This window comes from Conger conger, chromosome 18 (assembly GCF_963514075.1).
Source record: "Conger conger chromosome 18, fConCon1.1, whole genome shotgun sequence".
In the NCBI taxonomy this organism is placed as follows: Eukaryota; Metazoa; Chordata; class Actinopteri; order Anguilliformes; family Congridae; genus Conger; species Conger conger.
The window spans coordinates 21,028,001-21,044,190 of NC_083777.1; the positions used below are offsets into that span (position 1 = coordinate 21,028,001).

Consider the following 16,190-nt stretch of genomic DNA (forward strand, 5'->3'; position numbering starts at 1 on the left):
TGGTACTGCAGCTCAGGTGTGAAGGATGCTGTCCATGGTGCTACAGAAGCTACACTTGTACCACACTTATCCAGAGCAACCAACATAAGTTTCCGTCTTTTATACGCACTATCATTTATGAAGTTGGTACAGTACCGATGCATTTCAGGTTAAGCTCCTTAATGAAAGGTAAAATGGCAATGCTCCACCTCAGAATCACACCAGAGACCTGAGTTAGCCACACAGCTGCCAAGTCAATGTACTAAACAACTACTGTTAAAAATCCAAAAATAAGATTAAACTGAAAAGTGTCCAGGCAAATGTTAAGTGCACATGAGAACACCAGTTGTTGCACTAATTCACGTAAACAACTGGTCTTGTGGTTTATTTGTTTAAATATTAATCTAATTTAGCAATTTACAGCCTTAAACAGACTAAAACAGCACTTAAGTGTAGCTGTAACTTACAACTAAATTAATGTTATTTCGTTTTTCAGGTTAGTCATTCAATCTCAATATAGAACAAATTTCATTCCTTTGTCTGCAGACTGGATAAGTACTGGCCTCTTGTGGAGACAACTAAAAACAACATCAATGGAACTACCCAGAGTACAGAAAGCCAAGCCAGCGATTGTTTATTCTCATAATAAAACTCCATACACTCCAAAATAGCAAGAAGGTATGCTGGGAGTCCTTTCCATCCATTTAGATAAAACAATCCATTCAAATGAAATGTTATTTGAGGAACACCAGTTTTAATACAGTATACATCAAATATTTACCATTTTGAAGACATACAAAAAAAATCACATTAGAAAAGTTTAGGAGCTACAGTTGCTCTAGTTCCCTTCTAAAATGTGAGACAAATCTGCTGGTTTAAATACTGCTTTTTTGGTTGTCTGGTTGACGTACAGTATCAGGTATATAACATACAATTTTGTCGAGAAATACACATGAACAACAAAATTCGGTAGGAGCATTTGACAAATATCTTCACTGCATGGTGCATCAACCATTACTCTCATCTACAAGCACATCCCGTCCAAAATTTGGAACGGAAAGGTCAATTCATTTTTTTTTTGTTATACACTGAATACAATTGAGTTTGAGGTCAAAATAATGTACATGAGATGACAGATCCAAATTTCAGCTGATATTTTTATCTAGATTTGTTAAATAAACATATCACCTTTTATATCAGACCACACAATTTTCAGCTGTGAAGCACAATGGAGGAAGTGTCATGGCTTGGGCTTGCATGGTCGCTTCTAGAGTGGGCTCACTAATCTTCATTGATGATATAACTCATGATAGCAGCAGCAGGATGAATTCAGAAAAACATTCTGTCTACGGAGAAATGTGTCCAAACTAATTGGGAGGAACTTCATCATGCAGCATGACAATGAACCAAAACACACTGCCAAGACAACAAAGGACATTATGGAGAAAAAGTGGAAGGTTTTAGACTGGCCAAGTCAATCACCAGACCCAATTGAACATGCATTTCACCTCCTGAAGGAAAAAAAACTCCCGGAACAAACAACAGAAAGAAGCTGCAGCAAAAGCATCAGAAAAGAAGGCAGCAGTTTGGTGATGTCAATGGGTCACAGGCTTGATGCAGTTATTGCAAGCAAGGGATATGCTACCAAATATTAAGTGTCATTTACTTTCATTTACTTAAATGTACTCACCTAAAATTGGGTGGTCTGATACCAAATGTGCTATGTTCTAAGTAGTTTAACACATGTAGGTGTAAATACAAGGACATAAAAGCTGAAATTCTGAACTCTTGTCTCATGTTCATCTTTTTATCTCATCCCCAAATGTATTCAGTATATTGCAAAAACAAAGGAATTGGCCTTGCCGTTCCAATACTTTTTAAGGGGACTGTATGTGGCTGTGTTGAACAGTGTGATTGGAGTATGCAGGTGGCCCTGGCTTCCTGATGATCTGTACTTGCATAAGCCTGCCTCGCAGTTTCATGAAAATCACTGCTGAAGAGAAAGTTTTGAAGGAAACATGAGCAACCATTAGGATATAAAGTGATTAGGAAAGGGTTTCAAGGTCACAGATTGCTTTTTACAACTTTTAAGCAGAGATCTGTCAGAAAAACTAAACTGAATCAGGATTTGTAGCAGGATAAAATATACTTCAGTCAAGGAATTATTCTTTTAGTCAATTCAGAGTGTGTGACAATGTAAAAAAATAATAATATTCAAATACCTTTTGAAAAAAATCACTTAAAACATTTATTAAGCCATTATAGGTGGTATACAAAACAGACCTGCATGATACAGAAAAATGAACCTTCGGTATGATATTGTACAAAAGACATTAACTAACCGCATGGCAGTGCAGTCCCTGGTCACACTGCAGTATAGTGCCCAATCTCTGCTACACTTTTGCTCCCACTCCTCTGTGACAATCACATCAGTCATTTCGGTTACTGCAGGTTCTTCCCTTTATACATCATGGTGGTGTTATGCCTGGGCACTATTCAGCCATATTAGAAAGCAATAAATGCCAACATTTATTCAGATGTTTTTGGGGACTTCTTTCTTCCCTCAGTGAAATGAAGGTGGTCTTCAGAAACCATTTGCACCAGTGTTTAAAGAATCCCACCATTCCAACTGTGCATTTTTGAAGACTGGATTCTTCAACTGAAATGAGTGCCAGGTTCTCTTGCATGGCTAATTATGTAAAATTGTGGAGTAGCATCAAGAGATACTGGTGAAGACTTCAATACTGACGTCTTTCCTACATCAGAGTCACATGAGTCAGAGTGGCAACTTACTTTCAGTAGAATCACTCTTCAGGCCTTTTTATTCTTTTGGGCTGGTGAAGTCCGTCTGGGCAGCCTTTTCACTTTTGTCTTCTTGCTCTTGTCTTTACTTCGAACCAGATCCTCCCTCCCAATCTCCACCATGTTTTTCTCCCATGCTTTAATCTCATGTGTGTAGCGAACTTTATCATCCTCTGCAAGTTGCCGGTAGGTCTTTAACAAAAAAAGCATACACCAATTGTTCCCCGTCAAACTAATCACATCTTTGCAATGGAAATTAACACATGTTGGCTAGGACTAGGATCAGCTTGCTGGAGAGTTTATGTGATGTTAAACCTCACCTTTTTCTGCGCGTCGTCCAGTTTTTTCCAGTCGGACATTAATGATGACAGCTTTGCCTAATCAGATAGATTTATGCTGTCAGCATCACAGTTATATTCACCAGTAGATTTCAGACAACAAAATGCAACAGTACAATAGATTAAAAAAGGCAAGTGTAGGGAAAATATGTTTATGTTTCCCAAGAACACTGCTGTTGAAACCTTGAGCCAAAGGCTTAATTGCTTCAGTAAAATATGATTATTATTATTTTTTTAATGTACACTCATTGATTATAAATGGGCCTTCTTGGTGATATCCCACTTTTGTATTCTAGAGACAGCCACTGATGTTCTCCACTTTTAAAGACTTTCAGTGTAAGTGCAAGTCTGCCCAGCAACGATGCCCAATAAATTTGAAATGTTAGTTGTGCAAGTTATTGTGAATAAGACTGTCTGACCTACATGTACCTATATGTATGGAGAAAATGATGGGTAGGCAAAACCTTTTAACACTCAATTACAGTACCTGCATGGTTGTACCACCGGTCAATGACATGCGTTCTGAAAGGAATATATTCGAGGCAGATCTGGGCCTTTTGGGTTTTCCCAGCCGTGTCAGCTCCTGAGCATGGCACACACAGAAAATAAAATGACAAAATGAATGCACAGACAGCAAAGTTCAGCAGAAAAGCTTTCGCATCCTGCTCTGCTCACAGAAGCTGCGGAAGAGAGTAAACAGCACACATTATCAGAAATAAATAATTGTTTACTTCATGAAAATAAAGGACAATCATTCTCACTCTCTTCAAACTGAGGTTTTTCCTTGTGACCAGCTTCTGTTGCTTCATTTTTAGCAGTGCATCAAACTGCTCTGGAGTGAGCCGGGCGTGGAAGTGCTTCAGCTCTTCTTTATACTTGTCCATGGCTGCTTGTGCCGTGTTCTCAAAGGGCTTCAGACAAAACACAACACATGCACCAGGCTTTTATGAAGGACACAGAAGATGGATACAGAAACTCTTAAAATGCAAAGAAGGGTAACTGCGGTTCCGAGACAGGGGAGGTATGAAATGTAACAGTTGAGGAAACACAATCTTAGCGGGACTAAGCAGGATTTGGTCAATGCTACATGGTTATTTGTCTTGCCCCCATTTTGAAAAAAATAAATAGATAAAAAAATTCCAATGCTAGAATGGTTTTGGAAAATACCTGTTGATAATTGGTAGCAAAATGCAGTCATCTGATATAGGTAGGAAATGGGGGTGTGAACAATTAAACATTTAAACTGGCTAACCGAACTGGAGTTGTAAGCTTTTACAAAGAAATATATATATTATTTTTTTTCCTGAAGATGAAAAGGGAATCTCAGTTTAAAATAAATGCGCCTTCACCACCAGTGACAAAAGACACAAATTGGTCAGACAATTTAAAGAAGGATTCTGGCTGCGTTGTAACTTCCTGTCCGTATGTTTACATTCTAAATTAGCACTCGAGAAGCTAGACCTAGCAAGCAATCTTTGGTTATTTCAGGAGGTTATTTCAAGAATGCAAACACTGCAGGGAACTGAATGATGCAGTACTATAGTTATCAACAAATTTCTGTGTGTTTTAAATCTGTAGCTGTGGTTCACTTATGGCTTACTGTATGGCGTTTCTTAGGTTCTCATGGGACTCTGTGTTTATTCGTTGACACCCAAATTCAAACTCCCAGCAAACTTAACATAGCTTTCCACTATGCCGTACATATAAATTAAAGCAACAGGCTATATCATTGAACATATTTTGCACGTAACATTACCAAGTAAGTTGAAAACTAAAGGCTATAATTGTGTAACCACTGTTCATAATTTAATTAACATAATGTAATGTAATGTAATGTATTATTAAATCCATAATAAATCCAAATACATTTTCTAACTAGGCTTTTTTATTTATTTATTTGATTCTACCTTACTAAAGACACAATAGGTAAGATTTTTGTGTTAAAACGATTCAGTGATAGCTTGTGCAATTCGGGCAGCTACACGAACAAGCCCCCGCACCATTGGTTCTTGAATTGTTGTACAGCTGTACAATGTTTTGATAGAGTGATGGCCCGACAAATGTACACTTCGAAACCCAAATGTAAGGACTATGAACACAGCCAGAGGGCGAGACAACATGTCAGTAAGCCTTTTTCAATGATAGGAAGGGATTTACAGTGGTCTGGTAACAATGCTTTAACACAAAAATCTTACCTATCGTACCTTTAATGTGACAACAGAATTTCGAGTACACAACCCTGTCTGTAATAAAGTTCTCAATAGAACCAGATTGGGCACATTTCATGCCAATCAAGTCTGTCACGCAGAAGCCACAGGGAAGAGGAATGAAAACACAAAGAATTATCATTTTAAACAATACATTTTTTTTAAAGACACACTATCAACCAGCATATTTAATTTGGCAATTAGGCGATTATCTGACTTATATTGTTAATATTCAAATATAACAATTTAAGATTTTAAAGTTTGAAAATGCAATACAATTTTAGTCAGTAGGCAACGCTTTTTTTCTTTTTTTCCATAAATAAGATAGAACCCCTTGCGATCATAAGCAGTATCAGTTACACAATTAACCGTTTAAAAAATGGGATGGTACGCTAAACGGTTACAAAAACCAATGGATTTGTCACATCCCTAGTAGAAAGTTTACAAACATTTGGTAAATGCAACAACAAATCCAACAGTTATTGCTCCGTTTCAACATAAGTTGATTTGACATTGATTTCTCCATTGCACTATCCCAGTATTTTATTTGAATCTTCTAACATTTTCATGGTTAGATTTGTCAGAGCTGAACCTGCTGGTTGTTCTATAAAAGCTAAAAATGGTCAACATTTGAATACATCAGATCACTTCTCATCCATCAAACAAATGGAAATACACATCCTTACCTGTTTCTGCTGAGGTGTGAGGCTTTGCCACTGCTGTGCAATCTTTCTAGAGACGTCGACAAATGTAATACCTGAAAAAAGAGGTCTTGGATTCAATACCAAATCTGTTGACATCATTCACCAGAGGAAACGCCTTATTTAGGATCACACAGAGCAGAACTCAGCATACCTGGATACTGCTTGACAATCACAGGTCTTTGCTGCAGTAGAAATCGCACGTATCCATTCAGCGGAAATTTCGGTGGGTCACCAGAGCCTGTGCTAAAGCTCTTAGCTACAGGAACCAAATGCACATGGACACAGGGACTCCTGTATTCAGAAATAAAATGCCCTTCAGTAGAATTCGGTAATGCTAAGCATACGTTCAGTGTAATTACTAAGTGTATAGAATTGTTGATCATTGCCTAGGTATTTGGTTGGTAGGAGTCATGCTATATCAGGAAAATCTGATTGGTTATCAGATTATAAACACAAGGAATGCACCATCATATCCGGTGTAATGTAAATAGCAGTTAGCTAGCCAAATGAATAATGTTGCAGTTTTCTTGACATGTTTGACCAGCACAGACCATGGCCCATGCGTTAACTTTGTCAAACTATCCAAACTGATAACATAAAAAATGGAAGGTCTGCTGGGCTTGTTTGAACCAGTATCATAATATAACCCCAATTTTCCCACAATCATTTGCAGAATACAGATAACTGCGTGTTACCCATCATAAGAAATGCATTTAATTATTTTAGACTATTTTAAACTATTTTTTCTGGCAATGAATCAATGATAAATGATGGGATTTAGGCTAAAGCTGAAAACACCAGATTTCCACATTGAGTTAATCCAGTTGGTGTACATGCTCTCTGCGCTGGCCCACCAATGCATATGCATGTTATTGACTAACAGTCGAGGTGAGTGCCCCCCTTCAATGTAGAGTGCTTTGAGATCCATGACAGTTGTCATACATCACAAATTAAGTCTAAATAAATGTTACCATAATTGCTGAAATAATTAATAAGGGGACAATGACTAGGTGGCCAGACAAGAAGAGAACGAGGAGAGAAACTTGATTACGGTCACAGAGATGCATTAGCAGGTACCGATCTTGTCCTAGCCCCGAGACCTGAACTTTCTCCAATAACATTCTTAACGCATTCTGCTTTGGCCTTGTAACTAGCTAGCCACCAAAATCAGGGTAGGCCGATAACCACGGTCATAAACTGCTCACCAAAATGTCTCCTACATGGGTAACAAAACATTCGTCGCAGACGGAGCGGCGTTACAGAGCTCTGCGAAGTTGTGAAGGTAGCAACAATCACTTCTTCAAGACACTTTAGTAACGTTATCTTGTCTTGGTGAGCGCGAAAACGACAGAATCCCCTTCCATTAGCTAACGTTAGCTACACTTTTTAAGTTGCCCATCAGTAGTAGCTAGCTGCATAGATATAGCAGAGAAATAGCCATCATCCGCTATACGTTCAAATGTATACGATTGATACAACGGTTAGCTAGTTAGCTAACGGTTAAAATAATCACGATTTACCTAGCTAGCTACTGAAGTTAGATAAATGGTTTGATCGTTTGATGCTTTCAGTGGAAAATACTTAGACTAACGTTAGCTATAGCAAACGTGTTCGCTGATTCGCAACCACGATCATACACACCTATGCTAGCTAGCTAGCTACAGAAAATGCTAGGTCACAAACTCTCAAAGCCAAATCGCGTTTGCACTTTGCAGTGAAACTAAACTAGCTATATTGTTCTTACCGAACAAACATTTGTGGAGTATTTGTGACAGGTCCCAACAATCGACATAGCAAATTGGATAACATGTTGATTAACGTCAGCTAACATCACATCAGTAAACCGCAGGAAATTTAGCGGGCTGAGCTCAAGAAGGGCGACAGGCGCGCTGAAAATGTGCTCATTAGTCCCCGCCCCCGAAACTCTGTTGGCTAATGCAGGGGCGTAGATTTAGGGGGGGGCAGGGGGGACATGTCCCCCTCAATATTTAGAAGAAGTGAATTTGTCCCCCCCCAAAACATAATGAATGATAACCTCCTCTCTAGTACAGGTAAAAAATAACAGCAGAGAGGGTCTAAAAGCTTAGATATCCTTCTTACCTATTTTACAATTATTTCATACACTCCTACTGGACCATACCATCTTAACCTTGCTGGGTCGGCCAGCCTCGCTGACTCGCAGTTGCTATATGTCTACCGTTGCGGAAGCATGATAGTGTAGTGAGTCTAGAGTAAGTAACTATCACGCTTGTTTTACCTTCAGTGTTTCCGAATGAGAGTATCTGCTACATCCATGGAGCTAATAGCATGATTTTCACTTCCAGTGTCTGCTTGGCATTTCATTAGCTATCAATATAAAATGTTAATATCATATTATTGCTTATTAGTGAACACTGATGGACAATGGTGGATGAATTGTAGATATTAAAAACCCATTTTTGCTAAAGGCTATTGTATTAGTTCAAATGCATGACCACTTCCATTCAACATGAGTCAACATGAGCAAGAGCAAAGGAGACATAAGGTGCTTTTTTGGTGCTAAAAAAAGAGTAAGATGAAAGAATTAGGCCTAGTTTAGGTGGTTGTCATGCAAGCTAAGCTGCATGAGAACTGTTTCATAATTATTTAATAGTTGAAATATTCGCCTTTTTAACTTAAAAAGTTATCTCATGCAGCTGGACCCATACTGATCATCAGGATAATCAGGGATGATGTTTAAATTCCTTTTGTCCCAGATGGGCTATTTTAGCAAGCTTAAAATTCATTTATTTCAGTGACAGACGCCAAAAGGTCTTTGGATCATTTTAGGGCCCCATGTAGAGTTCAACAAAGGTAGCCTAATCTTTTATGTTAGCTGATCGTTTGTTAAATACTGTAGGTTATTCTTTGTGATTTTGACTGTCGGCAGACAGGAGAATAAATATATGAAATCCAGAATGCCTGAGAGCCTTACTGAATTATATTTAATTTCATTTGTGTCACTATGGGTAGCCTACCTGAATGATGGCTTTTCCTTTCCATAAATAAAATAAATTTACACAATAAATTGATGCAGAAGAGGAGCAAATTGGTTCATAAAAATTCACCAGAATGCAGGAAATTAAGTGAGAGAATTAAGTGGTATGGCACAGCACGTTCCATACCACGAACAACACAACATCACAAACACAAATATGCAACATTGTATGTATGTAAATACCAATAAAAAAATATATCATATAAAAATCATATAATCAATAAAAAGTCTGAAACAATTGTTGACCTTCACTTATGATAAAATGAACAGCCTTGCTTTTTGTGGGACCTCTACACAAGTCCTGCTTTTTGTTACCTGGATTGTCAGTTCAACCTGATTCCAAGCTGATCTATTGTTGAGGTCCTGAGGTCCAGTGGTCCATCTGACTCATGATCATGTCTGCCCCCTCCTCCCATGGCCACTTGGGCAATCGCACCCAACTACCTTGTGCTGTCCCCTTCCCTGGTACACAGCCAACTGTTCTCCTTTCTCTGATTCAGGGGAGCACATCACAAAGATTACCGAGATAGCTGGTCAAGTCCAGAGTAAAACTGGAAGTGGTTTTTACTTCAGTCCATGTTCCAGTTTTGGAAGGGTTCCAGGTTTTACTTAGCCAACGGATCCAGCAGTCTCAGTAATTCTGCTTCGTGATATAACCCCCAGGTCCACTGCATTCTCTCCTAGCACTGCGTGTCCACTTTCAGCTATGTGATCTCAAGTCAAACAGAACATGACTTCAACCAATTTTCCAATAGAGTGTTCATGTGATTACTCATTTCTATGACTGGATAAGAAGAAAACCACAAGGCCACTGAATGTCGAACATTGCATAAATGCACATGGCTTCAGTAATAGACATTCGGACAGAATATTAAACTAGGATAATTTCTTAAAAACATCAACCCACTGATCGCATATTTGCTGTATATAATGAACATTTGCAATATCTCATTATATGATTTAGGAATATCATCCTACTTATGCTCACTCAATAAAAGTACAGGAAGGGCCCATCCCATTTCTAGCTGCAAATGCAACATATCCACAGAAGATAAACAGGAGAAACAGGTTTGAAAAGCAGTCAGGCTTTCCTGTCAAGGCACCAATCAACTATAGTGATTAACAACAACAATTGTATTAGCATACATGTGCCATTAGTGACAATTGCATGGAACATGTTGCATTTCGATGTTGTTTCTGTCCCTCTACACTCAAACGGAGACACTGACTTTAGTCACATGATTTGCCAAAAATCACAATTTCCCTCGGGTTTCAAGGAAAAGGAACATTTCCCAGTTTGAAGTATTCCATCCAATTCATAATCACAACATGGCAATAGTAGCCTTGCTAACGTCAACAAGACATTAATTTACAGTCAGCTATAGAATTAACAGTATGATTCATAGACGGCCAGGGTGAATATATACATATTCTGTATACACATGTATTGCAACCAAGGAGTGTAAATATGTGCATGTGTAAATAGACCATATTAAATGGTGACGGTGCCTAGAGCTCCAATAGAAGATACAAGTACAAAACATTTCAGCCCAAATTTTATAATCACCAATAACTATGTCGAACGTCAGAAATAATTTTCAACCGGATGAAAGTAAAACGAAACACAATTTTTCAGGTCTTTTTTATACTTTTAATGCAAAATAATAAAAATAGATCCAGTATAGCTTTTACTATACAATAAAAATCTCTAATAGGAAGAAAAAAAAAGAAAAGAAAAAAAAATACTGTACCTAAAGGGGGGAGGGGAGTTGGTCTTTTTGACTTTGGGCGACCAGAAAAATGCAACTGTATAATAATTTATCAAATGGGAATAAAACAAAACCAGTTACAAAAAAGAAAAAAGAAAAGAAATAGAGGGGTAAAAAAAAAAAATTGACTGCAATGCAAAACTTAAAGCCTTTTTGTGTAATGTCGGGCTGAGGAATATTTTCCTATAAAATACTAAGTTCATTCATTAATGGTGACCGATTTAATGATAAATGTTAACAGTATGTTATGTTTAATAATATTACCTAAGTTACTTTTTAAAATTCTCTATAATGTACAGTACTTCACATCGCATACTTGTTGGTCCAGTCTCTGGCATGTTTGTTGTATCTGGAAAATGGAGGGCAAAAAATGCATTAATATTTGTTATGATTCACCCTCAAGTTTTCACATTAATTTATCTACAAACAGGTAGGGTTTCTGCACAAAAACACTTGACATTACAAAAATAATAACCTTCATAAACATTTTACACATGGCACTTAGCCAGTTATCAAAATAAATAATTAGTCCGGTGTCCCCCCCCCTCCCCATTTCCATAATGGTAACTCTTAATATATAAATGTAAACAAATAATTTTACAATAATTTACCCTACAATGTAAATTACAAAAATAAATAAAATAAAATAAAATGTAAAAAAAAAGAAACAAACAAAAGTAATCCAAATTAATCCCATGCACAAGTATTGCTTTGGCCAATTTACTGAAACCATTTTGTTCCAGTGTCCAGTCAGCTTTATCATATATCATTTTAGTCATCAAAGAGTGAATACTATAAAACCAAATTTAACGCTGAATAAATATCCCAGGTCCTGTCATGAGATGAGCATCACCTTAATTTTGAGTCTTAAATACAGGTGGAAACTTCAGTATCTATAGATGCTCATGCCAGGCCAATGTTCGATCCCCGGTGTAGCCACAATAAGATCCGCACAGCCCTTGGGCCCTAGAGCAAAGCCCTTAACCCTGCATTGCTCTAGGGGAGGACTGTCTCCTGCTTAGTCTAATCAACTGTACGTCGCACTGGATTTCACTGCAAATTAATAACGTAAAATGATACTCACTTGTCTTTGTCTGACTTGTAGAGGTGAGCTATATCTGGAACTAAAGGGTCATCTGGGTTTGGGTCACAAAGCAGCGAACATATAGACAAGAGAACTGGAAAAACAGGTTTGTCAGTCAGATGGCTTTCCTGTCAATTCCAATCCGGCAAGAGCAGGGGTCGGCAACCCAGGCCCTGGAGAGTCACAGGGTGTGCTGGATTTTGTTTTCACCTTAAAATCAGTAACTGATTCGGTTGAAACAAGGTGAGGAGAGTCGAATGTAATCACAACTGCTTTTATTGATCAATTAAGTGCTCAGTAAGAATGAAAGTCAGCACGCCCTGTGGCTCTCCAGGACCAGGGTTGACCCATGGCCGAGAATGATTAAAAACATTCTCGCCCATGGGTCAACAAACTAACTTTGCACACTTGTTTCATTAATTGTGGGTATTTCTGACAATTACAGGCAACGGGTTGTATTGTTTCTATACCGCTACACTTAAATTAAGATGCACAAGATGTACAACATGTTAAATGTTTCCTGTACATTTGGAAACATATTTAAGTCAGTATTTAAACACACAACTGCAATGGCTGGTAAACTGGTAAATTACTCTCAGTTCCCAGTTTACATGATGCATTATAAACTGACAGGCCAACTGACAGCTTCATGTTTACGTAACATACATAACATAACTGTGGTTTGGTTTAAGTTTCTCTCCTTAGCTTCAATGTCATAAGAAAAGTTGACACCCCAAATGACGCTGGCAGTGGGGGAAATGTCAGTGTGAGGAAATTAAGCCCACAACATCACAATTCATAAGCTGTGCCATAAGGAGGACACACTTCTAATGCTCTCAATTTCAATAGCACTGAACACATTCACATAAACACCTGCAAGATAGTACTGAACAGAAACCCATGAAAGACACTTACCCTTTGATACCGTTAGCGCTGGGGACCACTGTGATCGCAAGATGTCCAGACAAATACTTCCATTGCTATTTATGTTAGGGTGATATATTTTTGTTGTGAATGCTACCTATGGGAAAGAATACACATATTACTTTTCACACCAGCACATGCATTACATTAATGTCAGTTATAATTCAAAATAAATGAGATTTCCAACCTTTGGCGGTTTGAACGGATAGTCTGTGGGGAAGTGGATTGTGAGGAAAAATACTCCTCCTTGGTATGGACTGTCAGACTGGGAAGGGACACAATACCATCATTAGAGTGCTGCACCACACTATACACCAAGGTCCTGCTCATCACTTACCACATACCAGCAGCCAGACATGCTTGCCCTCTCATTTTGGAATCTCCAATTGAACATTGCAGTAATATTGCTGCCATAATGCATGCGACCCACGAAGGGAGCACTTGAGCTAATATGGACTCCTGATGTTATTTTTTCGTGTGACCAAATTTCGATTATCCATTCCATACAGGGTAGCCTTGTACATTTCGTACGTAATTTATGCACTTAGCCCTTTCCGATCAGCTACTGTAGTGCTTACTGAATACCAACGATATCCTACTTATTTAAAAGTGTATTTTATGACATTATATGCATCGCCAGATGTTCATGGAGATTTAGAAATGTGGTTTTACTACGATGCTTCCAGGTATCCCTGCTGTATTTATCTTTCACTACTTCATTTTCACATTTCATGTGTAAATCCAGAGACACCCTTAGCCTCAAAATACCAGCCTTAAAGTTTCTAGTAACCAAAAAGAGTATAACATAGCTACCCAGCAAGAACATGTCCTGAAACACATGAAAATAAATGTGACTTTACTTACAGGTCCCATTATTGTTGCTTGCCAGTGGAACACTGCAAAGAAACAAACAAACATGCTGAACCATCACAACATCAACCATGAAATGGGCACTTATGAAATAGGCGAAAGGAGTGATAGAAGCTTACAGTCCTCTCCCACTGGTCCGGCTGAGCACTGTGCAGGAGGATCCCTTTGGAGATCCTTTAGCTCCTGTAAAATGAACAAACATTTAAGCATACTGTGTACATGCAAGCCAACCTACCCAGAACCTTAAATTATTACAGTGGAGCATGTCAGGCAAGTCAGGACGTGGGGACACACAAAGTTCTTCCGCACATTCATTTAGGTTTGTCTCAGTTTATAAATCTGGCAACTGACTCACTTAATAGAACAGGTTGTATCCTGGACATAGGCTTGAATTGGCTCTTAGCTTTGAAACTGTTTTCTCATTTCGGTATGAACATAAAAATAAACTTCAAAAACGCACTGCACCCCACCTCCCAGCAGTGAAATAACGTGCTCAATGGATACAGTGAAACTGCATGAACCAGCTGGTTAACCAGCTGTTCAAGCCACAAAGTTAGGTTACAGAACACCTACAGCAACGTCGTATTTTCAATACCTTGTTTTCTGGCAAACGAGCTAGCAATTACATCATCAAAGGCTGGTCATCCAACTTAGCTCGGCGTTTGTGAAGACACCAATAAATATCACGGCACCCAGCCTACCACGCTGTATTAATAACATGATGCATATAAACCACGACACTATAAACAAATGATCAAGATATACCTCGGTGTTATCGTTACAGATATGGACTTCTGGGGTAGTTCTTATAAGCTTTCTGGGGCCTAGCTGGAACACACAAATGTCAGGCCGCAAATGACAGATGGTTACAAGTTAACTATATTGGCCATCGTAAAATACCCTGCGTTTGGATATCGAATTAACATCGGTCAACCCATCAAGTAAACCAGATCGATGTCAAACAAATAATGGGTTTCATATCAAACGAACATTAGGCTAGCTAGTTTTCGAGCTAAACCCGTTTTAGGCAGGCAGCTAGCTAGCTGTAACGTTAGCTATAATAATGCCACACCAAGCAGATCAAGCTAATGCTACAGCAGGTCATGTAAACCAGAAATAGTCACCATACAATTAAAATGTATAATAAAACAAAATACACCTAGTTGCTATACTAGGGATGAATCACGTTCAAAGACCAGCACGGCAACGGAAGAAATGCGATATTAACGAGCCCAAGATGAGCTAGCCACCATTTCGTTAGCCATTGTTTCAACTGCAGAGTAACGCGTTTGAAGGGTTTGTTGACCAGGTTGCCGAATGCCGATTCAGTGATGTTAGCTGGCTAAAGAACATAAACATTAAAATCTAGCTAATGTCGTAGACAGAACTAGCTGGTTTAGCTAAAGTTGTCATTTCCAAGAGTTCCTGTAGCTAGCTGTGGCCAGCTAACTATATGTCAACCTATCCAATATTAGCTAGCTTGCCACCTTAGCTAGCCATGTCACAAAAATGTAAATGCGACCAAAGTCAGCTTTGTCGGCAGTTCATTTATCAAGCTAGCTGACCACTTTACCAGTAAACGAAAACGGCTATCTAGCTAACATTAGCAGAGCACTGGATAGTTGTAAGTTGAAGCTAACGTTAGCAAGCTACTCCAATTAAGACAACTTTGTTTTTCCATCAGTGATCCATGAACGTTAGCTTGTTAAAGTAACATAACCTTAAAGTAAAGGGGCTTTAAGGACCAGCCGTTTCCGTTATCGATAAGGCCGTTGTTGTAGCGTTGCTGTAGCCACTCTATGTGAAGCTATCGATAGCCAACTAGCTAGCTATACAACTAAAATGGTCTTACAGTAAGCTAGTGCTAGCCTGATTTTGAGGAGTATTGTTTATGAATTGCTAGTAACGTTAGCTAGCTAAGCTAACCAATACATGTTTCCACTCACCTTATTTATTCTTTTCAAAGCCATGACGACCAAATCCCTACCGTTAACAACTGCCACTACCTTTCGTCGTTCCGGTAACTACTCTTCTCGTCAAAGCAACCTATTTATGTCTATTTCCCCGAACAGCTCACAAGGGTGTGTTTTAGGATTTTTGCGATTTCTTTTGTTTCCGGCTTTTGTTCAGTAAAGTTAGAACAATTGCATTATGGGACATTGAGTTTTCCCCGTTCACCCCTCCTCTTAAAGCGACAGCTGGAACAATAAATATGCATGTGTATTATTATTATTATTATTATTATTATTATTATTATTATTATTATTATTATTATTATTATTACTTAGCTGGAGCTTTTATCCAAAGCGATTTATAGTTGATTAGACTAAGCAGGGGACACTCCCCCCTGGAGCAATGCGGGTTAAGGTCTTAGATCAGGGTAGGCGATGTACACACATTAAACATTCCATGAATGTTGATTAAGTCACAGTTATGCAAAGCAGATGACTAATACCAATGTCATTAGACATGTTTCTTTTGAGTGCTGCAAGAATGG

General features: G+C 38.4%; 2 protein-coding genes across 6 annotated transcripts; both read right to left on the reverse strand.

Annotated features, from left to right (window-relative positions):
- Window positions 1-596: 596 nt before the first annotated feature.
- Window positions 597-7,932, reverse strand: LOC133117865 (transcription factor A, mitochondrial-like). Of its 5 annotated transcripts, none has more exons than XR_009706324.1 (8): window positions 7,775-7,932; window positions 6,182-6,321; window positions 6,013-6,083; window positions 3,881-4,030; window positions 3,607-3,702; window positions 3,102-3,158; window positions 2,322-2,973; window positions 597-1,969 (listed from the first exon to the last, which is right to left on the reverse strand). XR_009706324.1 is itself a non-coding variant. In XM_061227346.1 (8 exons), the coding sequence occupies exons 1-7, from the start codon at window positions 7,837-7,839 to the stop codon at window positions 2,791-2,793; spliced, it is 762 nt and encodes a 253-aa protein (XP_061083330.1). In that variant the 5' UTR covers window positions 7,840-7,932; the 3' UTR covers window positions 597-1,969; window positions 2,773-2,790. The 5 variants fall into 5 exon arrangements, 3 of the variants coding, with proteins under 3 accessions (XP_061083330.1, XP_061083328.1, XP_061083327.1); XR_009706325.1 differs by having other exon boundaries at window positions 597-1,972; XM_061227346.1 differs by having other exon boundaries at window positions 2,773-2,973.
- A 2,742-nt stretch (window positions 7,933-10,674) lies between these two features.
- LOC133117980 (ubiquitin-conjugating enzyme E2 D4-like) lies at window positions 10,675-15,796 on the reverse strand. Its single transcript, XM_061227562.1, has 7 exons — window positions 15,640-15,796; window positions 13,813-13,876; window positions 13,688-13,719; window positions 13,011-13,088; window positions 12,815-12,920; window positions 11,900-11,993; window positions 10,675-11,164 (listed from the first exon to the last, which is right to left on the reverse strand). The coding sequence occupies exons 1-7, from the start codon at window positions 15,661-15,663 to the stop codon at window positions 11,119-11,121; spliced, it is 444 nt and encodes a 147-aa protein (XP_061083546.1). The 5' UTR covers window positions 15,664-15,796; the 3' UTR covers window positions 10,675-11,118.
- Window positions 15,797-16,190: the final 394 nt, after the last annotated feature.